This window comes from Sarcophilus harrisii, chromosome 2, assembly GCF_902635505.1.
Source record: "Sarcophilus harrisii chromosome 2, mSarHar1.11, whole genome shotgun sequence".
NCBI classification, from domain to species: domain Eukaryota; kingdom Metazoa; phylum Chordata; class Mammalia; order Dasyuromorphia; family Dasyuridae; genus Sarcophilus; species Sarcophilus harrisii.
The window spans coordinates 194950340-194976656 of NC_045427.1; the positions used below are offsets into that span (position 1 = coordinate 194950340).

Sequence of the window (26317 nt, forward strand, 5' to 3'; positions counted from 1 at the left end):
TTGTTCCTTGGAGCAGTTACCAAACAGAGTTGTAGAAGTAAAGTGCACTGAGCTCTAGAAAGTCCAGGTACTGCCCTCTGTAGGTCAAATGAACTTGAGAACAGATCAATCAGAAGCTGGAGGACCCTAACCACTGCCCCTACCATTGATTCTTGGACAGTATGGGATAGTTGAATGAGTGCTAATTCTAGTCAGGGGATCCCGAGTTAACTTTCCTATTAAGTCATTTAATGGCTTGATTTTATTTGAATAAATCATTCATCCTCAATGGACTTCTTTTCCCCATTTAAAAAATGTGGGGATGGCACTAGATGATTATTCATATCTTTTCCAGGCAGCATTCCATTATCCCTGTTAAAGAAATTTGATAATGGGGTGAGATAAATGTGTTGATTTGGGGGGAACCAAGAATTTTGCAAGCTCTATAGAGAATCAGATTTTATAGCCAATTTCTTCGATCATTTTTAAGATTTAATGCATAAGAAAGTCTAGGGACAGAAGATACATTAAAAGAATCCTGATGTTCATAGAATTACAAGATTTAAATATAGAGGGGACTTTATAAAGATTATCTTTTCCTGCTATTATTGAGTCATTTTTCAGTTTTGTCCAACTCTTCTTTGGGTTTTTATTGGCAAAAATACTTGCCATTTCCTCCTCTGACTTAACTTTATAGTTGAGGAAACTGAGACAAACAGGGTTAAGTGACTTGCCTAGGGTCACCCAATAAGTAAGTGTCTGAGGCCAGATTTGAACTAATATAAAGAAGTGTTCTTAACTCGGTCCAGCGCTCTATCCACTGTGCCACCTAGCCACCCACATTTTAATTTTACAGAGAAAACTTGAGTCTCTTCTCCAGGATAAGGAACAAACACTGGAAATGGATATATCATCAATCTCTAAGTCTTTTTATTTTAGTAAGGGCCAAGTCAGATTGACAAAGAAATCTGAACATATTAGGAAAGTACTATAAAGGGATAAAAATGACAAGGCTTTTATGGAGAAACCTCCTTATAAATCTTAAAACACTCTAAATATATGTCAATAGTTGTTACTTGCTTGGGAAGATCTGGCACTTATAGTGGAGTATTCTTCATAATGTTATGTTGTCTTGTTATTCTGCATTGTGGCATTATATAAATATATGTACAGTGGTTAGAGCCTTCATATGTCTTTTTTTGTTTGTTTTATAGGAGCAAGATGAAACTGCTCTCCATCTTGCAGTCAGATCGGTGGATAGAACTTCCCTTCATATAGTAGACTTCTTAGTTCAGAATAGGTAAGTAACTTAAAATAGGAGATGGAGAAGGGGATGGCACAAAAGACCAAAAAATATTTTCCTTTGGGTTCAGCAGCCTAGGTTACTGGAAGGAGCTTTGGATTAGGAATTGTAGAATCTGCCTTTAAGTACTAACTCTGTGACTCTGGAATTTAGTGTCTTCAGTCATTCAGGGACTTCTTATGATTTTGTTCATTGGATTAGAAATCAGAAAACAGATTCTGAGCTCAAGAAATAATTTGTTCTATGATTTTGAGTCAGGTCACTTTAACCTTTAAGAGTTTTGACTCCCCTTCTGTAAAATAGAAAACCCTGTTGTTCTCTCTACCTCTTTCCACCTCACTGGATTGTGAAGATGAATTGAAATGAGTTTATGAATATACTTTGAAAACTGTCATGTACTCTTAGAAACATTAGAGTTTATTATTTTTTTATCCCCGGGGCATGGCACATAGTCATGCTTAATAAATGCATATTGGACTGAATTGAATTGGTGTTCCAAAAAGGGAACTGCATAGGCCTACATTATTTAATTGTAGCACCATTGAAATCATTAGTTTTTCTAGGATCTAAAAAATCCATGCCTTTGAGACAGATGTACTCCTAAATGTAGAATACTTTACAGTGAGTCTTAAGATAACACTGGAGTAAAGCTAATACCAATCAATAGTTTTGAAGTTTAGTTCTCCTCTTTCAATTTCTGAGACAAGAAGAATAAATGGGTATCGTTATTAATTTAGCCAATTCATTCATATATATGATGTTAACAGAGAAAGAGGAAGTAGGAATAATTAAATTCCATGTATGAACCACTAGTTCTGTTTTAGTCCATAGTCTTAAATTTTTTTCCTGATGCAATTTTATTTTATTTTTTAATAAAACTTTTTTTTTTTCTAAGAATAGTTGCCTGTTTTATAAATAAGAGGCATCATGGTGTAAAGGAAAAGTCAGAACACCACAATATGTGTCCTCATATTACTTTGTAAACATGTGACCCTAATTAAAGAAGTCACTCTCAGAGCCTCAGTTTCTTCCTTTGTAAAAATTAGGACATTGGAAAACATTTCTACAGGCTCTTTTGTCTTTAATGTTGTATACTTGATGATTCAAAATTACTTCTCTGAACCCCAGTTTTTTCACCCATAATATCTGTTCTGTCTGCCTCACATATTTTGCTATGAGGAAATGGGGCTTTATAAACTGAAAAATCCTTTGTCAGTGTAAGCTCTTCCCCCTTTTCCCTGTGGAGATGCCCATGAGCTGTCACCTGGCAAACAGTTCATCTTTAACAAAATAATCTCATGTCCCCAGCAGAACTTTGTGCTTCCTGGCTAATTTGCAACTGCAGTCACTTTACAAATCCCCAAGGTAGCACAGTAGCTGCCCAATAAGTATTTATTGAATGACTGGTTTTCTTAGTTTAAAGATACCTAGGGATAAATTCTCAGTGGGAAAAAACCATCCTCAATTGTCTTGATTTTTATCATTCTGAGACAAAGGAAAAGTTATAAAGGTAAGGAGAGTGTTTATCTTGGGGGGAAGGAGGGAAGTTGCTGTTGTAAAAACCTAAATTCCAAATTATTTGTAATTTGTTTTAAAATGTATATTAATTTGAACAAAACCATAATAATGTCCTTCCTTGGACCGTGTGTCTCCCAATTGAATTATTTTCCTTGTGTTTTGTTGCTATTCTGATTTTTTTTTTTTAATCATAGCCACAGTTATTACGTACGTGGTTCTGCTTCTGCTTCTTCATTTTGGATCACTTCATACCAGTCTCCCATATTTCTTTATGTTCCTTACATTTACCATTCTTTATGGCACAGAATATGTATAGCCATCTTCTAATCTTGATATTGTTTTTGTTTTTTTTTTCCCCAAGCAAAACTTATTTGCTTCCCAAGTGTGCTTGAGCTTACCCTCTCCCATTATCTTCCATTTTTCTTACTCCACCCTATGTAAAGTTGGAAGCCAGGCTTTAGTTTTCCCTTATCAGAATGGGTGAGGTGATCAGTGTCTTAATGATTTGTTTAGCCATTTTTGAAATGGTTGTAGAAGTTTTCTTTTTAAATATCCCTATATAATAAAGTTTTCTTCTTAAATATCCTAACTTGAAGTCAGGAAGATCTGAATTCAAACCCTACCTCAGACATTGAAATCTATGTGACCAGGGCCAGATACTTAACCTTATCTCAACCTCAGTTTATTTCTCTCTAAAATGGGAGGATATCAGCACCTATATCACAAGTTTATTATAAGGACCAAATAAAATAGCATTGTAAAGTGCTTTATAAACCTGGAAACATTATGTAAATGTTTTCTGTCCTTGGCTCATTCTTAGGAGAAAATGTTCTCCTTGTAGACTATTCTTGTAATTAGTCATAAAAGACCTTAGACCTGGTCTTATTCCATACTCATCATTTTACAAATGAAAAAAGTAGGCCTAGAAAGGGGGGGTGACTTTATCAGAATTATGCAGACAGCAAGTAGAAGAGGCATGATCTAATTTGTGTCTAATTTCAAATCCAGAATTTTTTACAATATGCCAGATTTGATGTTATTTTTTAAATCATTTGATTCACCAGTTTGGGATTTTGTGATTATATAGCAATGTGAACAGAAGCAGGTTAAGTCCAAAAAGCATTTGGGAAGAAACTAGTGAGTTTTTTTCCCCTCATGGATCTGTGTTAATGGATGTTTTTGTCATATAACTTTCAAAAATCCTCCCTCCTTCCTCTTATTTGATGGGAATGAATGAGTCACAAAGATTTCCGGAGATATTGTCCTTACATGCCCCACATCCTAGCCCTCTCACTGCACTATTAGCCCTGGAGTGAACTTAAGCAATCATTGCCTTCAAGTCATCCCAGTTGGGAAGGAATTAAAAGGGAAGTTGATCAGAATTTTAGGGTAGGGAGGAGTAGTGTCTGAGAGCCAGGATCTAAAATTTTTCATACAGTGCTGCATGAAAGGGAAGTTTGGCATAAGAACACTTGGCGAGTCAGAAAATCCAGCCTTGGGTCCCACTTTCTCTGTTGACATGATTTCTAAAATTTATTCTTGTCTTTTTCCCCTTATAACTAGATTATTTTCCCTCTCTGGGCTTGTTTCATCTTCTGGAAAAATAATGGAGTTGGACTAGACAATGTCTAGTGATGATTACTAGATTAGTTTTCCTCTGGTTGCAGTAGAAATCTCTATCATACCTCACACATCTTCTCTTCCAGAGTAGTGCTTTTTAAAATATATATATAGCTATGCAACCTTCCACTCATACACATATGCCAATTTCTCTGTTTCTTAATTTTCTTATTTCTAAAATGGGAATAATATATCCTACCATTGCCACCTCAAAAGGATCAAGTGAGATAGAATGTGAAATTGCTTTGAAGGTCTGAAAATCCTAGAGAAGAAAACAAGGGAGTTGGGCAAGGGAATTGCCAAGGGTGATCCTTTTTGTTCCTTGATTCCTCTTTCAGACCTGAAATCACTTATTCTTTTAGACAAGAAGATCTCTGTCTCATGTCCATATGTTCTAGTTTTTTTTTTTTCCTTCTCAAGGTAGCCCTGATTTTAAAGATGCCCTCCTTTAACCTTAAAACCCGTAAAAAACTACTAGAAGTGATAATATTTTGGTAATGTCTGAGCCGTGTGTGGTTCAAGTCAATAAGCATTACAGTGAAGTCATAACAAATTGAGAACCACAAAGCAGGTCATATATCAGTCATCTAATTCAATCCTCTCATTTTACAAATAAAGAAACTGAGTTCAAGAAAGGCAGAGTAACTTGTGCAAAGACACATAGGGTAGTGATAAATAATCAGGCAAAGATTTGAACACAGGTCCTTCGACTCTTAAATCCCTTTCTCTTTCTCTAAGAAGCTGATTTCCAATCCTAGCTCTACAGTTTGTTAACTCCTTTGATCCAACATAAAATCATAGAATTTGAGAATTAAAAGGAACTTCAGTACATATCTAATCTGATCTATACACCAAAGGAGTCCTCCAGACTGTTGGAAGACAAGACTTGCAAGGAGGGGAATCATTGCCTCTTGGAGCATTCCCATTTCACTCTTAAAAAGTCTTTAGTCAGGAAGTTTTCCCCTAACCTCAAGCTTAAATTTGCCTCTTTGTGAGTCAGTCCCTTCCTCCGAACTTTGCTTTCTTGGGCCCAACAGAATAAATCCAGTCCCTCTAACATAACAGCTGATCAAATATTTGAACAGCAGAGGTATCACATTCTCCCTGAGTCTTTTCTTTCTGCTACACTGAATCTTTGCAATACAGTAAAAAATATCTCATGATTATCTCTGAAAATGCATCTACTATCTATCTATCTATTTTAGCCCCATCTTGGGGCTCCCTTTTTAACACTGGGTTTGATGAAATAATTTTTAAATTCCAACTCTGCAGCCCATGATGCTATATTAAATAAAAGCTATGATTATAATTTAAGTAGGTATTACAGGTGGCTTTAGGTATCCAGGTATGGTACACTTAGTATCCCTTGTTTCTAATCATGAAACTCTCTGGATTAATATTTCGTCCTATGCCATTGTCTCAATTTGGGGGACACAGAATCAAAACTGAAGCCCTTTTTGTTGCTGCACATCCCAGTTTTTGATTTAGTGCCTTCTTGTGATATATGATAACCATCATTCCATCTCTCTCCCTCTTTCTTTTCCTCCTTCTCCCCTGCCAGTGGAAACCTGGACAAACAGACAGGAAAAGGCAGTACAGCCCTCCACTACTGTTGCCTGACGGATAATGCTGAGTGCCTAAAACTGCTGCTCAGGGGGAAGGCCTGCATTGAAATAGGTAAGAGGGAAATGAATACATAGGCTGATTCTGGTTTGGGGAAGGGGAGTTTAAGTGAAGTAAACATCCAAGGCAGAATCTGAACTCAGTCCCCTGAGTCCAGAGTCAGTCTTCTCTCCTCTCTACTCTATGGTTCTCCTTAAGCTGTGATGGATTCTACTTGCAGTCCTTTTGAAGTGGAGGGATGGAACATAAGAGGTTTTGCTTTATAAACTTGGGTAGACTTTGGCAAGAAAAATTGACCCATATGTGTTCATAAGCCTAATCTTCTGTCAAAACTCACATTTGGATCCTCTTAATTACTAGTTCCTACTTAAAAATAAGTTATTCATTTTAAATGGGATTCCTGGCCACTGGAACTTCACATGATAGATTTTTCTGTAGTACAACTACTTTTCAATAACTTTTGGAGAAGTTGGTGTCAAGGACAGACTAACAGAGGGTGGAGAAAGTAGAGAAATGAGTGTCAATCCATTTGAATGTCACATTTCACTTTTTTCTGTTTATAGCTCTGTTGGAATGAATAGAAAAATCCTATTATAGAAAATTAATGCAATTTCATTGCTTTGTGGATAAAAGGGCCACCAAGAACCCACTGATAGAGAATATGAACAATTCTTTTTCAAGTGTCCTTATATAGTGAAATGGCCAAGTGTAATGGAAAGATTTGGGTACAGCATGTAGGATCCAATTCCCATTCTGCTACTTCCTAGTAGATGACAAGATTTGGTGAGAGAAAATCTAGTTTGAAATCCTTGCTTTTTCTATTCAGGTTACTAGATGACTTCTAACTCTATGGTTCTTTGATACAGCTAGCAGTTGAAATGTGGTGGTACCCTTCCTCCCCCAATAGAAGTTTTCTAAATTAAATGCCTTAGTGAATAAAAAGAAGATTTTGAAAAATAAATAATGTAATTATGTTTCATTTTGTTTTGGTCAAGGCCTGCAATTTATTTAGTACAAGAAACTTCTTCAGCCAATGCTGATTGGCAAGTTCTTTGCAATTTATATCTTACATAGATGTCTGAAGTGTGGGGAGATGATAGTCCTTGCCCACACTTGGTCTTAGAAGCAGCATACATCAGAGGCAGAACATGAGGCTTAGGTCTTCCCAGCACTAAAACTAGCTCTGTATCTGTCATCATTATGCTGATACTTGAAAATAATTTGTTCTGCTAATTAGCTGACATATTATTTTTAAAATGTTGTTCAGTAACCCTCTTTTTTTATTTTAGCTTTTTATTTACAAGATATATGCATGGGTAATTTTTCAGCATTGACAACTGCAAAACCTTTTGTTCCAACTTTTCCCCTCCTTTTTCCCACCCCTTCCCCCAGATGGCAGATTAACCAATACATGTTAAATATGTTAAAGTATAAGTTAAATACAATATAAGTATACATGACCAAACCGTTATTTTGCTGTACAAAAAGAATCAGACTCTGAAATAGTGTACAATTAACCTGTGAAGGAAACCAAAAATGCAGGCGGACAAAAATAGAGGGATTGGGAATTCTATGTAGTGGTTCATAGTCATCTCCCAGAGTTCTTTCACTGGGTGTAGCTGGTTCAATTCATTATGCTCTATTGGAACTGATTTGGTTCATCTCATTATTGAAGAGGGTCACATCCATCAGAATTGATCATTATATAGTATTGTTGTTGAAGTATATAACGATCTCCTGGTCCTGCTCATTTCACTCAGCATCAGTTCGTGTAAGTCTCTCCAGGCCTTTCTGAAATCATCCTGCTGGTCATTTCTTACAGAAAAATAATATTCCATAACATTCATATACCACTATGAAAATTATGGAATATTACTGTTCTGTAAGAAATGACCAACAGGATGATTTCAGAAAGGCCTGGAGAGACTTACACGAACTGATGCTGAGTGAAATGAGCAGGACCAGGAGATCGTTATATACTTCAACAACAATACTAGATGATGACCAGTTCTGATGGATCAGGCCATCCTCAGCAACGAGATCAACCAAATCATTTCTAATGGAGCAGTAATGAACTGAGCTAGCTATGCCCAGAAAAATAACTCTGGGAGAGGACTAAAAACCATTACATTAAATTCCCAATCCCTATATTTATGCACACATGCATTTTTGATCTCCTTCACAAGCTAATTGTACAATAATTCAGAGTCTGATTCTTTTTGTACAGCAAAATGATGTTTTGGTCATGTATACTTATTGTGTATCTAAGTTATATTTTGATATATTTAATATCTACTGGTCATCCTGCCATCTGGGGGAGGGGGTGGGGGGGGTAAGAGGTGAAAAATTGGAACAAGAGGTTTGTCAATTGTTAATGCTGTAAAGTTACCCACGTATATATCCTGTAAATAAAAGGCTATTAAATAAAAATAAATAAATAAATAATTAAAAAAAAATAAAATAAAATAAAATAAAAAAACATTCATATACCACAATTTATTCAGCCATCCTCCAATTGATGGGCATCCACTCAGTTTCCAGTTTCTAGCCACTACAAAGAGGGCTGCCACAAACATTCGTGCATATACAAGTCACTTTCACATCTTTAAAATCTCTTTGGGATATAAGCCCAGTAAGGGTATGCACAGTTTGATAACTTTTTGAGCATAGTTCCAAATCGCTTTCCAGGATGGCTGGATGTATTCACAATTCCACCAACAAGTATCAGTGTCCTGGTTTTCCAACATCCCCTCCAAGTAACCCTCTTTTCTGCAATGATACAAAAGTAAACCTCATCCAAGGTTCCACCCATATTTTCTCAAATGTTATATTAACAATCCAAATTAATGAAGTTTTGTAGTTTGTAATTTACTTAAAATAATTAGATATATGTTTTCCCTTATTGGTTTCTCTTATAAACCTAGTAGGTCTGATTTTTATCAATCCTTGTCACAAACTTCTCTCTCTCTCTCTCTCTTATCATTCAGCCAATGAATCGGGAGAGACGCCACTTGATATTGCTAAACGCTTAAAACACGAACACTGTGAAGAACTGGTGAGTTTCTCAGCAACATGGTAATTGCCAGCTTCTTATTGAAGTCTCTAGCTATTTAGAGGAGAGTCTCATAAGTTACCCTTTTCCAAAAGGGAAAATTTTTCTGATATGGCTTCTTGTGTAGAAATTTTTTCCAGATTCTCCTTTGGACCATCTCCAAAGCATATAACAGAGTCATGCTAATAAAGGCAAAAGTATAACATTCAGTGTTTAGAGTTGGGCTTCAGAAAGTCTTTTGTTCAATATCCCTATGGAACATCATGGACATGGGTGTGGGGCAAGGATTTCATATAAGAGTCTTATCATCTGAATTTTACAGAGAATCTTACAGAGATTCCATTAGCTTTGAATTTGATGGAGAGAAGTGCTTTTTTGGGACTTTCCCCAAAGTAGAAAGCTAGATGTTGAACAGGAAAATACTTAGGTGTAAACGAAGCCTTCTGCTTTACTCAGACTCAGAATCAGTGTCTGGAGGAAACCCATTTCTAAACATGTACCTATAAGCTGTCTCTGTCAGGCTTTGCTCAGAATTGCCCAACGGAAGATAGATTGGACTAGAGGGTCATTGACTTTCAGATTCAGTGATTCTGAGTTACAGTTAAAGGTTCAGAGATTGCTGATGTTCTTTTATTACAGTCCCACTTCTTTTTAGAAAGTTGTCTTTGCTCCCTTTCTGCCCTCCTCCTCCCCCCAAGAATACCAGTGGTTTGGGGAAAAGATGAGAGGTAAAAGGTAGAATTTTTGGAGAAGATCAGGATTGGTGGCAGTGTTCAGGACCATTTAAGTGAAGTCACCATTTCTGTTGAATTTTGTTGAACTTTTAAAATTGACAAATAGCTTTGGCTCAAAACTAAGTCTGAATTAGAAGTTGTATGATCTTAGGCAAATCACTAAATCTATCCTCCTTATCCTCAGTCCCTCTGAGGGATTCATTATCTCAGAATTGGAGGCCATTGGGTTTAATGTACCCAAATTAGAATTCTCTTTACAACATACATAATAAGAAATATTGAAGACTTATACATCTTTAAGGCCTCTTTTATCTTTAAATAGAGTGAAACATATAGAATTGCTCTTTGAGTAGAGATCTAGTTACCTGGGAAGGGGTGAGTGAAGAATGGACTACTACTTTATGTCTGGAATGGGTGAATATAAACATACTCACTTAGAACTTTTTGAAGGAAGGGATGAGGTGGGGGAATCTTGGCACTTTGAAAGGTGGGTATGGAGGGGGTGTGGTAGAGAAGGAGCAATAACAAGCTGCTTACATGTAGTAGAAATTACCCTGGTTGCCAACCCCAGAATACATGTTGGTATATATACCTTTTCAATAAAGTATCTGCTTCCTATAGATATTATAGAAAAATGAAGTCTTAAGGATCAAACAAAAACCTACAAGCTATTGAATCCTTCATGCCTATGCTTAGTTCCTTTATATTTGTGAAACCCAAATGTCATGAAAATCTGGAGCCTTTCATTATGTCTGATCCCCAATCACAGTTTTCTGAAAGAAGACCAGAGAATTCTGTTCTCACTATTTGTGTATGCCAAATTGCTAAACTCTGATCCTCACAGGCTGATCACCACTGATTTTTTAAAGAATTTTTATTTTTATTTTTATTTTAATGAGCTCAATAAATATCAACAAATATAAATATTTCCATAAACAAATAAAAACATAAAAAATTTTTTATTTGATACAATGAATCTCTATGTTCAGCTTGATTTTTAAAGAATATCCTGCTTATCTTTCTCTTCTCCTAATCTTTTATATTCTATGTATCTTGAAATGATTTTTTAATTGGTGTTCCTTTCTTCTTTTAGGGACATTACTATCACTTACATTCCTTTATTACTCTCTGAACAAGGAGGGGTCCTTGTATAATTCTCCCTCACCAAAAGTAAAATCCCTTCTTTGTAACATGTATAGTCAAGTGAATCATATTCACACATTGGTCATATTAGAAAATGTGTGCATCATTTTTCATCTTTAATTGATCACCTCTGTGCCAAGAATTGGCAAGTATGATTCACCTTCTGTTTTTTGAAATCCTCTTGGATCATTGCATTGATCAGACTTCTTAAGTTTTTAAAAATTATTTTTCTTTACGGTGTTGTGATTACTATTTATATTGTTCTTCTGAGTTCCATTCATTGAACTCTGCAATAGTTCATGCTAGTCTTGGTAGGTTTCTCTGAATCTGCCCCTTTTGCCATTTTTTAGAATAATATTCATGAATCATAAATTCTTTTCTTTACAGGCATCATCTTTGTTTTTCTAGTTCTGGATTGAATTAAAAAAAAAAAAACATCCTACTTCAAATACTTTTGTATGTAGGATCATTTTTCTCTTTCTTCGATTTCCTTGGGGCATATGCTTAATATCACTGGGATAATAGACTTTAGAAGTATTAGAGGACCTGGATTCAATTCTAGCCCCTGATAATTGCTACCTATGTGACCTTGAACATTTAATTTTTACTTCTGGACCTCAATTTCTTCATCTTTAGAATGAGAGATCGTCCCTGATTCTGTATGCTTTCCAGAATAGTTGTATTAATATCTCTACAGTAGTTAATAATAATAATAATAATAAAAGCAAATATTAACATAGCACTTACTATATGCCAGAAACTAAGAGAAGTATTTTACAATTATCTCATTTGAGTCCCACAACCATCTTGGGAGGTGGTAAGTGCTATTATTATCATCATTTTACAGATAAGGAAAATAAGACAAACAGGTAAAATGATTTATTTAGGCAAAGTATCCTGTGGCTATGCTTGAATTTAGTTTTTCCTGACTCCAGGCTTGGCACTCTGTCCACTGCACCATCCAGCATCACATTAGTGTTTCTGCCCTCCCTCCTTCCTGCCAACAGTTACCAATATCTTTTTCTTCTATGCCTAGCTAATCAGCAAAAAGTGATATCTCAGATTTGTTTTAATCTGTATTTCTCTTATTGGTAGTTACTTGGAACATTTAAAATAATATGATTGTTAATATCTTGCCTTTCTTCTTTTGAGAATTGCCTGTTTGTGTATTTTGACCATTTGGTTATTGGAGATAGGCATTATTTTTAAAAGCTAGAACTGAACATTGACATAATCTTCTCTGCAGAGAGGAATAGGTTTTTGTTTTTGAAACAAAACATTAGTTGTTGTTAATAGTTGTATAAAGGAAAATGTGTGGGGTAGGAACTGGGAGAGGGTCCTTTGTATGAGAGGTTAAGTTTGTTTCTGAAAACCTTAAAAATGCCATTTTATAGTTCTGTATGCAGAAGCAATGTGATTAACCTCCATCTTTATTTTTCCTAGCTTACTCAAGCATTATCTGGGAGGTTTAATTCTCATGTTCATGTGGAATATGAATGGCGATTGCTCCATGAAGACCTAGATGAAAGTGATGATGATGTGGATGAAAAATTACAGGTTTGTGTTGGGTGATAAGTACCGAATTGTACAATCCTGAAAAGCTTTTGATCCACTTCATTCAGAGAGATTTGGATCCTACTCTATAATTATAGGAGGCTGATGTGTAGAAAGAAAAATAGAGCTTGTTTATTATTTTCTCTGAAGCCAGGAGATGTGAGATTCTTCCCTATATATTCTCTCTCTTTCCACCCCCTATTTAATTTCTAACTGTAGTTAATCTTTTAATCATATTCTGCTGCTAACTTTATGATGTAAGGGAAGGTATTTGGGGTGTTCCTTCTTTATCTAGTGACAATAATGGCCACCTTAATTGTTATTTAAGGTAGATTTTCCCTTTGGAAAATTGTGATCCTATTCATCTTTAAGAGTTACATAGAACAGCAAAATAATGTTTTGGTCATGTATACTTATTGTGTATCTAATTTATATTTTAATGCATTTAACATCTACTGGTCATCCTGCCATCTAGGGGAGGAGGTGGGGGGTAAGAGGTGAAAAATGGGAACAAGAGGTTTGGCAATTGTTAACGCTGTAAAGTTACCCATGTATATAACCTGTAAATAAAAGGCTATTAAAAAAAAAAGTTACATAGAATTATGAAAATATTTGATTTTAAAACTGAAAAGAATCCTAGAAGTCATCCAGTCTAAATCTCTACCCTTATTTTGTTCACAAAGCAACTGAAATCTAGTCAGCAGTGTAATAGGACACATGAGAAAGCCAGGGGATTCTTCGGGTAGGTTAAAAGTTTAGTATCCAAGACTTAGGAGGGGGTTATTCCCTCTCTCCTGTGTCCTGTTTGATTCAGGCCATATCTGGAATATCGTGTTGAATTTCAGATTTCTTATTTTAGAGGAAACTTTAATAAGATGGAGAGTGTCCCAAAGGAGGCCAGAGAAGGTGGTAGAGGGCCTTGAAGCTTGGTTGAGAGAGCAGAACATGTTTAGTCTGGAAGAGAGAGTACTTTCAGGTACATAATAGCTCCATTCGAAAGGCTGTCCCATGGATATGGGGTTACATTTGCTCTTCTTGACCTCAGACAGTAGAACCAGAAACATTGGGTAGAATTTTTAAAAGAACAAATTTAGGCTTAATAAAATTTTGAGCTTTTCTAACATAGAATGGATCACTTCAGGAGACAGTGAGTTCCCCTTTACTTTGCTAGATTAAAGGTATTCTAGCAAAGGCTAGAAATACTTATAGAGGGGACTCATGTTAAGGTATGATTAGGTAGCCTTTGAAATTCCTCCCAACACTGAGATTCTTTGTGATAAGAGAGGTACCAAGGGCTTTTTGAGGAAAGGGAGCTCACACCTGGAAGACCTAGAATTTGAACTTGGCTCTTGCCCCCTGTTCGCCTGCTGTGTCATCCTGCCTGGCTAACTTCTAATCTATTTATAGCGGGCATTTCCCCAAAATTTTTGAAGACTCGAGTTGTAATCCACATGCCATGCATTAAGGTGAGGACCAGTATCAAAGTTGGGGAATGGGAAAAAACTTCAACCTCACCTTGAAAAGCAGAGGTTTTTGGCATTAGCTCCAGTTCAGTTTAACAGCATTTAATAAACAATTACTGTATGCGAATATTGGACTCTAGAGCAGGACCTTGATGGAAGAAAAGGGATTTCATCAGGCAGGGAAGAGGAAGTGACAATTTGAGCGAATGTGTGAGGCTGGCAAAGCAGTATAGAACAAGATTGGGAACAGCCAGGAGCTTTCTTGAAAAGGAGTAATGTGAAATAAGGTTGGAGAGATAGACTAATGAGGTATCATGGAGAGACTTAATTACTAGAGTGAGGAGTATTTTGTCCTAGAGGAAATTGGAGACCACTGAAGATTTAGGAGAATACAATAGACCTATGCCTTAGGATGATGACACTAGAAGCTGTCTGAAAGGTGAATTGTAAGGGGGAGAGAGGTCTGGGAGGTCAGATAAAGTTATTACAATAGACAAGAAGAGAGGTGGTAAGATACATCCCATCAAAATATTCTCTATTTCCCTCAGTATTGTATTCAGAGTAAAGAGTAATATAACTTATAGATAAAAGCGTTGCTTCCGGATTAAATAGAGCTTATTTTGATGGGAAATACTTCATGAATTCTACTCAATTGGAACTGTTCTTCCCTATTCAGTATGTTTCCATTAGATTATATGCTACAGGATACTCACCACGGTAAGATGCCTTTTGATATTTTGGGTGTGCATCTGTCATGGCATCCTAGAGCACAGAAGCCATTTAATGAACAGGAATCTCCTCTAACCAGTCATCCTCCTACCTCTTTTGGGGGGATTATCCAGTGAAGGAAAACTAGCTGTCTCGTGGGGCCTCCCATTCTACTTTTGAATGCTTTAATTTTTGTTAAGCATATATAAAGAAATATCAGATAATGTAGCCTCAGGGCCAAGTCCCATATGGATGACTTTGATTTCTAAAGCCTCAACAAGACTCTGCCTCTGATTCAGACAGGAAGAAAACATCAGTCATAACCTTTGTCTCATTACTCATGATAGGGTGTGTCATGGAAGGGAGCAAGGCAAGTATTTGGATCATCAAACTGAATTTTGTAGGGACTTTTTAGAGATTATTAGATATAATCCCTTCATTTTACAGATGGAGAAAATGAGACCCAAAGAGAGAAAGGACTTGTTCAGGATCACTCAGGTTAAATGGTAGTAAGTCAATTCAATTTCCACACTCTGCATTGTTTACTAGAGAAGAATAGCGTGAGCACTTCACTGGCGAGGGGAAATGCTAGCCATTGAACTTTCTTTACAAAAAATATGGTATGAATTGGACATTCTGGTGACCTTTTTTTGGAGGGGAGGATTGGGAGATAGAGAAAGAGGATGAGGTTTGAGATCTCCTATCCAGCATACATGGTGGAATGAAAATTGTGTCTGTATTCAAACTGATGTGTTATAGGTGAATTCTTTCCCCTTTCCCCCAAAATAAGAAGTAACAAAAAGGGAATATTAAATATCACCAATGTGGACACCTCTGTTTTGGGGTTCCTTTAGCAGCCCAGCCCTAATCGGCGAGAGGACAGGCCCGTCAGTTTTTATCAACTGGGTTCCAGCCAGCACCAGTCGAATGCCGCATCTTTGGCTAGAGATGCTGCTAACATCGCTAAAGACAAACAGAGAGGCTTTATGCCTAGCATTCTGCAAAACGAGACCTACGGAACCATCCTCAGCAGCAGCCCCCCACCTTCACAGTCCACCGCACCCCCTCTACCTCCCCGGAATATTGGCAAAGGTACTAAGCTGGAAAGTAGAAAAATGTATTGGGAGAAATGGGTACAAAAGGGTTAATGTTTTGCTTTGGAACATTGTTTTGTAGTTGTTGACAAATATAAATATCAGAAAAGATTTTTTTATTTGAGGTGTTTTAAGGTAACTATTGCTAAGACTTATGTAGTTTCCTATGATTATGAAATGCTTGACACATGCTGTCTCATTTGATTCTTCCTTTGTAAGGTAGGTAGCAGAAATATTACCCACCATTTTACAGAGGAGACTGACACTCTGAGAGAGGTTAAGTGACTTGAACTAGATTATACAGCCACTAAATCACAGAGTTCAGAATTTGAACCCAGCTCGTCTCAAACTTAAGTCCATTTTTTTTGTAATTTGTTCTGCTGTTTCATGATGCCAAAGTATGGTGGAATTTTGCCTTTTATTTTATTGAGCAAAAGGATTAGCCATCTGTAATTAGGGTAGAAAGGTGAGAATAACCTATGTCATTCACATGGACATAGCACTGACATGGGCAGCTGATGACACAGCTGTCAACAGAGGAACACTCTTAGTATCTCTCTTTTCTTCCTCCTCTTCTTCCTTCTCCTTCCCTTTTCCTTCCTTCCTTTCTTCCTTTTTTATTTCTTCCTTCTCTCATATCTTTCTTTACATTCTTTTTCTCCTTTCCCTTCTTTCCTTATTCTTCTATACACATAATCTATAGCACCCAGATACACACACACTCTCTCTCTCTTTCTCTCTCTCTCTCTCTCCCTCCCTCTCCCTCTCCCTCTCCCTCTCCCTCTCTCCACTGTACCTCCTAGCTGCCTCCCAGATACATTTTCTAATATTCTGGATGTCTCTGATTACTCCTCTAATTCAGAATACTATTGACCTTGGAAGTTAGAAAGAACAGACAGAATTAAGAACAATACAGAAATCTAATTTATATTTTAATATATTTAACATCTACTGGTCATCCTGCCATCTAGGGGAGGGGGTGGGGGGGGGGTAAGAGGTGAAAAATTGGAACAAGAGGTTTGGCAATTGTTAATGCTGTAAAGTTACCCATGTATATATCCTGTAAATAAAAGGCTATTAAAAAAAAAAAAAAAAACAAATAAAAAAAAAATATCAGCTAAAATCTCAAAAAAAAAAAAGAACAATACAGAAGACCTGTCCTTATGGGGAAATGTAACAAGTCATATTTAGGCTTTGATATCAATAGGCTCAGTTGTGCTGCCAGCCTGGCAAGTCCACCAGTGACTTTGGCTGAAAGTATTCAAGAAGTATTCCACTGGTTACCAAGACTCCTGGTGTTTGTGAAGAAGCCAAGAGGAATTAGAAGACCCTTTGGTAGCATATGAAAACTAAGAAAAAACAACCATAATACTGAGATCTTGAAGGGGACCTTAGAGATAGTCTAGTTTAATAATCATGTCATTTTACAGATTGGGGAACTTGAGGCTCTAAGGACGCGAATAAAATGCTCAAAGTCAAATAGACCATATATATCAAAACTGTAAATCAGACTTGGGTCCTTTGTTTCACATCAGGTGAAACATTCCTCTCAACCATGTTACCCCTGAGTACAGCTAGGATCTCCCTTAAGCTACTGACTTTAGTAGAATCTGTAAAATCATCACCATAACAACAGCACATTTACATAGTACTTCAGTTTCATAACCACTCCGAAATAAAAATAAATTGCATGTATTTATGTAGACCTTGACATGGGAAATATGTTTGGTAGGTTAGGTAGAAAGGGAATGTCTCCTGTTGTGATGAATATGGCAGTTTATAATTATATTTGATGTTATTCCTTAGATACAGAGCATCTACTATCAGTTTAGCACTCTTTCTCTTTGGTCTCTTTAGATATAAAAGAAATAAATGGCATGTTTTCCATTTGCTTCTTCTAACCCAGAGGTAGTCTTTTATTTTATCAGACATTTACTTGGAAGTGGATGGAATACTATATCTGGAGTCAGGAAGACTCCTCTTCCTGAATTAAAATCTGGTCTCAGATACTTACTAGCTGTGTGATCCTAGGCAAGTCACTTCACTCTGTTTGCCTCAGTTTCCTCATCTGTAAAATGCCCTGGAGAAGGAAATAGCAAACCCTTCCAATATCTGTGCCAAGAAAACTCCAAATGGGGTCACAAAAAAAGTTAGGTATGATTGAAGTGACTCAACAACAATCAGAAGAGAACTAGACCTGGAATCTCAGAAATCTGAATTAATATCCAGCCTCAGCACTTATTTTGTCTAGGTGTGTCACTTAACCTCTGTCTGTTTCAGTTTCCTCATCTGAAAATGGGGGCGATAATAGCATCTACCTCCCAGGATTGTGAGAATCAAATAAGATATTTGTAAAAAGCTCTCTGGAAAGAAAAAGAACTCTGGGAGATGACTAAAAACCATTACATTGAATTCCCAATCCCTATATTTATGCACACCTGCATTTTTGATTTCCTTCACAAGCTAATTATACAATATTTCAGAGTCTGATTCTTTTTGTACAGCAAAATAACGTTTTGGTCATGTATACTTATTGTGTATCTAATTTATATTTTAATATATTTAACATCTACTGGTCATTCTGCCATCTAGGGGAGGGGGTGGGGGGTAAGAGGTAAAAAATTGGAACAAGAGGTTTGGCAATTGTTAATGCTGTAAAGTTACCCATGCATATATCCTGTAAATAAAAGGCTATTAAATTTAAAAAAAAAAAAAAAAAAAAAAAAAAAGCTCTCTGGAAAGCTTAAAGTATTGTATAAATGCTATTATTATTAATATTACTCTTATCATGATTACTGTTATTTTTATGTTAGGGGCTCCTTTGGCAATTTGATGAACACTATGGACCCTTTCTCAGAATAAATTTTTAAAGGGAAAAAATAAAATACCTAAAATTGATTCCAAGAAAACTAACTATTCACATTGAAATAATCAAAAAGGAAAAAAAAAATTATAAAACAACTTCATGGACCCTTATTTAATAACCCTTGATCTAGCTCAACCCCTCAATAACGAGTATGGATGAAAGGACCATATAGTAACTCTGTTTTGTACCTAAGGATCTTGGACTTCGTGGCATATGTTCACCATCAGCAGATGGTGTGTTATCAAAGCAGAAAATACCATCAGATTTCCTGGGATCTTATTCAGACTGGTGATACTCGAGATATATACAAGAAAGTTCTGAGTGATAAAAAAGGAAGAATTAGCAACTATTCCCACGAAGGTGACAGTATTGAGAAAGGGTTAGCCCTGGGTAAGGGGGGAAAGGAGGGCCTGGTGATGATGCCCAGGAAGTAAAGTGACACCGGTTATGGGAAAGTAAGTCCAGAAAAGCAATGGGTGTCTGAAGAGAGTTTCTGACTAACATTGTCTTTTCCTCAAATTGTTCCTGACAGAAATTGATTGATCACTTTCCTTTAGTATATAGTTTATTATTGTTTGCTCCCTAATGACCTTCAGTCTGTACTCGCTAAATTACTCCTTCACTGAGTAGCCTTGTCCACAAGCTCAGCAGCAGGTACAGGACGCAGAAGCTAGACTCAGGGCTCTCATTCCCAAGGGTATCCCCTGAGCCGGGTGATTGACATGCATGGCACCCTAACCATACTTCTGCACTCAAGCAGTCTTTGAACTCATCTGTGTGCGTGCTCCCCCTAGTGGTCCATTCATTCCATTCACACCTTATTTCTTATAACTCCAGTAAATCCCCCGATGAAGCCCACCCACCATTCTTCTAGGACTATAAAATATTGTCAGAAGAATTGCAAATAGGGTTCTTCCCTAGGAAAACCCAGATCTTTTTCTCCATTTCCCCTTTTCAAGCATTTGCTATGTGCATTGTGTAGTTTTTTTTTCTAAATCACAAAGCTAAAATGATGTGGCCATCATTTAAATGTGGCCATTGAAAGGAGACTTTCAATGACGGGGTACATATTGGTGTAAGAAAAGTCAGTCTACAAGAATAAGAAACATTGTCAAGCTTTTATTTTTTTTGATGGGTTATAGGGAAGAATAATGAATAATACATGAAATTTATATAGTGTTTTAAAAATTGCAGAGTGTATTTTTGTCATTGAATCTGTGGGTTCTACAATTTTTATTCTCTGTTTGAAAATGAAAAAACTACATCAAATGAATTAAAAAGAGTCTGAGGTCATATTTAACTACAGTTCTTCCAACTACTTTTCACAATTAATGACCTTTTTGGCTTTGCCAGTTCCTAAACATCCGTGTTTTATGGATTCCCCCACATTTTCTCCTATCACTACTCTTTCTGTTATTAAAATTAATTAACTTATAATAATAAATAATGTATACTTAATTTTTTGTGCAAATTGACATTTCATACTCACCACCCATTCCCATGTTGTTCATCTATTATTAAGTCCATGACCTCTCCTGGAATCTATCCCTGGAGAATGCATACATTTTACCTGAAGTTGTTTTTACCAGTAAACAGGATGTTAAAAGGAGAAAAGGAGTTGACCTTATATGGCAGTAGGTTTCATATAAAGCAACTCAAGGAACCTTCTAAAGCTTCCTCCTCATTACCCAGCAGGAGGTGAAGCTTATTTCTAGTATGAAATCCTAAAGTGCACTCTCATAGTTATCTTTTTTAGTTTCTAGATCTCTAGCTGTTTTTTTTCCCCCAATTATTTGTGTCCTCTGAGGCCATGTGCTTAGGGCACAGTGCTAAAAATACCTAGCTCCATGCTGTGCACACTTAGGTACTTGATTATAAATGTCATTTGAAGAATGAATTGAATGAATATTTGGTCTCTACCCTGTGTATTCCCCTCCCACTTCCATCTGAGGAATTCATTCTTTGTTCAGAAATAATACAAACTCCCGGTATGAGAAAGACTGTTGGTAATAGCTCATTTGGGAAGGAGAATGCTATTTCATTGACCCCTCAAAAAATAAAGTTTGGGGGGGTGCTTTTCCATCCCTGCGTAGTGCATCCATTTGAGAGATATATTTGTGAGTATTTAAAAGTCAGAACCAAAAAATTTGCTCTGCATTTTCCCTGAAATATTTTTCATTTCATAGCTGTCTGTCCCTGTGGTAAAAAAAAAAATAAAATAAAATAAAATAAAAAACAAGAGTCAGATTTTTTACTTGTTCCCTTGAACTTTTGTTCCTAAAGAATGATGATTTCTTACCACTTGACAAGGGCACAAGGTCTTCTACAGCCTTCACAGGTGTTGATGGCATTTTGAAAGGGAGGATCAATAATATGGTATTTTTTGTTTTGTTTCTGTGTGTGTCCGTGTGTGGGTTTAGTTCAGCCTCCCATCCTGGGCACTGGTGTTCAGACAACCTCCTCAGCTAACACCTCATGGAAGACAAATTCTTTAAGTGTGGACAGTGTAAGCAGGCAGCGATCTTCGTCAGATCCGCCAGCTATCCATCCACCGCTGCCCCCTCTTCGAGTGACATCTACGAGTACGTTTTTCATTCTTCCTTCTGTTGCCATTCTGCTCAGTAACTCCATATGGCAGGGGACAGACCTCCTTGAAGGAGGAAAACCAGGGAAATTACACTTATCCAACAAAAAAGCATGGTACATGATTACAAGGGGAGAGGTGGGTTTAATCAGTCCTTTGATGTATAATGTGCCCAGAATCATGCCATTCATTCATTCGTTTATTCAATAAACATTGAGTAGTCACCTACTGTGTGCAGAGCACTGTATGATACACTGAGGGAACTACAAGGGGAGATATAAAGTTTTGATGAGAAAGATCCTTGTTGTTTCTCATGGAGCTTAGAATCAAATAGGGAATAAGACACAAAGATAGACACCATAAATTTTTTAAAGTGCAGAAAGAACAAAGTACACTATGAGATCTGGGTGGAAAGGTTGCTAACCAATTCCAATGACTAAGAATATGAAAAGTCAGTTTCTTAAGGCAACCTTTCTTTTCCTCTTCCCCTCTGCCCCCCACTCCAATGATATAATTTTCTCCAGCCCCAGTACTTCTCTGGTAATTATTATGCAAATCATCTTCCTTTTTAATTTCTTCCTCTATATTTTAAAGTATTTCCTCCCTCTAAAAATCATCCTCAGTCTTCCTTTGGCCAATTAATGGTTTCAGTAATCTTTTGTAATACTGTTATATTCAGAAAATACTGCAGCCCTCTGGTGCAGTTGATTTGAGTGGGTTTACCTGGATGATAATGTATGGTGTGTTAATATCTCTTTCCATCACCATCCTCTCCTTATCCTAATAGCCACCATATCATTGGAATTTGCCACATACCTACTAACTGTTGAAATAGGGATGATAGAATGGTGTTTTCTCTGACATTCTGAATACAGACTGGAGTTGTTTTCAAATCAAGGTCTGGAATAGCCCACTTAGCAAAGTGTGCCCACAAAATGTGTACACTCTGTAATTACTTCACAGATATAGGAGAAAGGAATGTCCCCAATACTTTTTAAATTCATTTAATGAATGTTATTTTTATGTTCCTCTGGCTTAGAGGACTTTGGGCCATATGTATACTTAATTAATTAGAATTAAAGGAAAACCTACACCTTAGAATGAAGTTCATCCCTTTCTCAGTGGCCTGACCATGATAGAGGCCTCATCTAGAGCACTTCCACTGGTAGATCAAGCCTTTTGACTTTTCATTTTTACTCTATAAAATTACTTGTCAGAGGCTATTTCCTTACCTTATGTATCCTGCCTTGTCCCCCTGGTAAACTGAAATTTTCTCATCCTCTCTTAGAATCATATGAGAGAGAAACCCTAGGACTTAAAATAATAATAACTGACATTTATATAGACATTTAAGTTTTACAAAGCACTTTATGTGCTTTCGAACTGTGATGCAGGAAATGTGAATATTAATATCCCTATTTAAAATTTAATTGTTCCTCCTACTTACCTAAGTGTCTTTTGAAAAGGAAATAAAGATAAGAATCTTTTACATTTAAATAACATTTATTTTTTTCTAAAAGTATCTGTTAATTCATTTCATTAGTGTAATACTTGTCTGAAGAAAATTGGGCGGGTTGCATCTTCCTTATTCAAAAAATGAATAAAGTAAGACAGAAAGTTGGACTCATTTGCCCAAAGTTCCCATTTAGTGAAGAGCAGAGCCAGGATATCCAGGTCTCCTCCCTTCTCCTTAGTGCTATTTCCACTGGTCCTTAGATTGAAAAGGACTAATATTCTATTGACTTAAAAGTGGCTTATTCTCTCTGGGGAAAAAAAAACCAAAAACCTTTGCCACTGACTGATGGAAACTTGCTTAGTGTAAGTTTTTGAATTGTGTTCTCCTTATTGGATTAAAATTCTTTCTATCCCCTTGTTCCTTACCTTTTAATGTGTATTTTTTCCCCTCTAAAAATAACAATAAAACAGTACATGCTTTTCCTCCTTAGGAAATATGTTAGGGCAGAAGAAAAAAGAGGTTCCTCCCTTTCCAGGACACAGTGGAGGTGAGAAGTACAGTGCTTCAGAGACTAATTTCTGACTTCTTGTATTCTTTTTCTGTCTCATTTTTGCCCAGTAGATCCCCTGACTGCAACACCACCACCTCCTGTGGCAAAAACAGCCAGTGTGATTGAGGCCTTGAACCAGCAGCAGTCTAAGCCACCCCATGCAACAGCCCTGCAGGCCAAGTCCACCCCACCACCTCTGCCTCCACAGCCACCTAGTCGAATCATGCAGAAAAAGCCAGCTCCTGGGTAATGAATTAATGGTTCTCTCTCAAGTCCCAGTTAAGGTTTCTTAATAATTGGTTTCATTTTCACAAGGATACTTCAAAATGTTGATATTACCTTGATTTATTAATGAACCTCCTTTGAAATAGATATGTTCAGATGAATAGAGGAAATTCTATTGATGGGTTGTGATGGTTAAGATAACTTCAGCCATTTATTATCTACATAGTCTTGGTCAGACCACTTAACAGTTCTTTCCTCAGTTTTCTCATCTGTAAAATGAAGGGGTTTGGATTTAATCACCTCTCAGGTCCTTACCAGCTCTAAAACTTGATATTGTGGTTTTGGTTTAAAAAAAAAAAAAGTTATATATATTTTTAAAATTAAGTTTATATTAATAATAGTTGGATTAAATAGTCTCCGAAGTATGCTTCCATTCATTATAGTACTTTATAGTTTGAAAAGAACATTCATATCTCATTTGATCTTTAAAGCAACCCAGTGAAGGAAGTAGGTCAGGCATAATTATGCCCATTTTACAGATCAGAAAAATGATGATCTGAATTGTTTTCCTGAGTTTACATAATTATGAAGCGTAGTTACTGAAACTAGAACCCTGGATCTTTATTTGCATTCTATGAATGCCAGTTACACCCTATTGCAGTGATATAACTTCTGTATTTTAAGCCTTACCTTGCCAATGCCTCTACTGAAATATATTTGCTTTTCTTTGTATTCCCAGCACTTAATAGTGTGCCTTGCATATAGTAAGTGTTTAATAAACTGACTGACTTCTCCAGTGGTTCTCAGAGGCTTTGCCAGATAAGAGGAAAAATATCTGGAAAAATAGATTAAAGTTATGATGAAAAGGGCTTTGAAAACCAAGCTACTTAAGGTTAAGGAGATTTGAACTTGATGCTGTAGACAATCGAAAATGAGATTGTCCAAGTCATCCATAGGAGGATTGACTGATGGTGCTGGTGGTATGTACTGGTGATGGCTGTTAGTTGTTCTTCCATGTTCCCTTGTGTTACTAGATATTACACGGTCATTAATACAAATTTTGCATTATTTCTTGACTCTCCAGAATAGAAAAATTGCCTATTTTTATGGGTTGTTTTTTTGTCATGTATATCACATTCATATTTTGATGACTCATACCCTCATATCATAAAGGACTTGTTATTGGAACAATTACTCATGCTCTGGAAATTTTATTATTATCATTTTTATTCTTTTCCAGTGATCTTCCTCAATATTTGACTATGATATAAAGCTCTTTTTAATTCTTACATAATTATTTAAAGTAAACAATGTACTTTTCTTCTCAGTAGCTCCGACAAGTAGATAGTTCATGTGCTATTATCATCTCCATTTTATACATGTGAAAACTAAAGCTCCAGAAAGTTGAGTTATTTGGTTAAATTACACAACTAGACAGTTTTGAACAAGTCTCCTAATTCCTAGTCAATGGTCTTTCCCACTACCACTTCTTACATTCTGCCTCTTTTTAACATTGAGTTCAGGAAACCTTTGTCAAAAGAGTGAAGACCCTGATAATCTAGAAAATTGTATGGACTTTGCAGTAGACTGTGCATAATCCATTGTCTTAGGAGTAGCCTAGCTTAGTTTGAAGAGGCTGATCACCAGAATATTGGCCAATAGGTAATAGGATTATTACTATAACTAAAGAGCCTCTTAAAATTTGCTGAGAAGGAAGGAATGAGGCAGGGTACCCACACCAACTAAATCATAGCATTTTTGAAGACATAATAAACTAGAATTCCCCAGATGGCCTCTAGAAAAAAAACCCATAGCTAAAACCTTCAAGATGCATAGTGGTTAAATTTAACATTTCAGTTCAGAAACAGTATGTTCTGCATACCATCAGGAGAAAGACCATCAAATACAAAGGAAAGGATATTCAAATAAAACGACTATTCTGTATCTACTAAAAAAAAGAAAGAATGGAATAGTGTGTTAAAAGAGCTTTGGATCTCATATGTAACCAAGGTTGATCTATACTGCAAATATAAGCCTAACCATACAGAAAAAAAAAAAGATATAAATAATAAAGAAGAGTTTGAAATATTTAAAAAAAAACTGCAGTTTATTTCTCAAACATTTCTGACAACAGAAATACAGCACTCAATAAATAGGCAACGATAGCAAGAACAATAGTAACAACAGAAAAACCAGTAAGAGACTTCTTTCTGAATGTACACAAAAAGAAAGGAGTCAAGATGGAAATCTAGTAGAAGAAACAGTAAAGTGGACAAGGGTGATTATAGATAGAATCTTGTGATATTCTGCTTACAGGTGAGGCAGTGCTTTTTGTAGGGCAGAGAGTGGGGAGGGTACATAAAAATAAAAAGATGAACAGGAAATAGAGAGATGTACCAGGGTCTGATGGGGACTGACAATGAGGAAAGCTGACCTCTCTGGTCCCAGAAAGAAATGAACCTACAGGAAATGGGTGAGGAGGGGGGGAAGATGGGGAGATGCCTTGGAAGACCGGAAAGGATTCCACTGAATAGTGTTATGGGTAAAGAGATGCTCTGTGGAGGCAGATGGGAACCTAATCCTAGATGAGCCCTAGGGAATTTGGTACTTGAAAAGCCTACTTGTCCTAGAAAGGAGATGTTGGAACCCTTGGGGCAATTTTCATTATTCCGGGAGACACATTGGAAAAGCTTACGTTAGGCTAACCTAGCAGGAAGAGCAGAAAGCACCTAAAGAGGAAAGCTTAGAATCTGGAAACTTTGATTTCAGAGAAAAGACAGACTCCAGACAATTATAGGGTGTTACAAATCAGAATGAGAGTTTAGAGTAACAGAAGGAAAAGATA

At 36.5% G+C, this 26317-nt stretch overlaps 1 protein-coding gene across 7 annotated transcripts in view; it reads left to right on the top strand.

Moving 5' to 3' along the window:
* ASAP2 (ArfGAP with SH3 domain, ankyrin repeat and PH domain 2) overlaps positions 1–26317 on the top strand; it is a 259957-nt gene that overhangs the window by 208174 nt on the left and 25466 nt on the right. For 2 of the 7 annotated variants that reach the window (XM_031951206.1, XM_023494642.2), the window contains 7 exons: positions 1194–1279; positions 5982–6097; positions 9031–9098; positions 12416–12529; positions 15552–15789; positions 21078–21239; positions 23316–23493. In XM_031951206.1, coding sequence (XP_031807066.1) covers positions 1194–1279; positions 5982–6097; positions 9031–9098; positions 12416–12529; positions 15552–15789; positions 21078–21239; positions 23316–23493 — 962 coding nt within the window. The remainder of the gene's footprint in view (positions 1–1193; positions 1280–5981; positions 6098–9030; positions 9099–12415; positions 12530–15551; positions 15790–21077; positions 21240–23315; positions 23494–26317) is intronic. The other 5 variants (XM_031951202.1, XM_012539885.3, XM_031951205.1 and 2 more) reach the window with 3 other exon arrangements.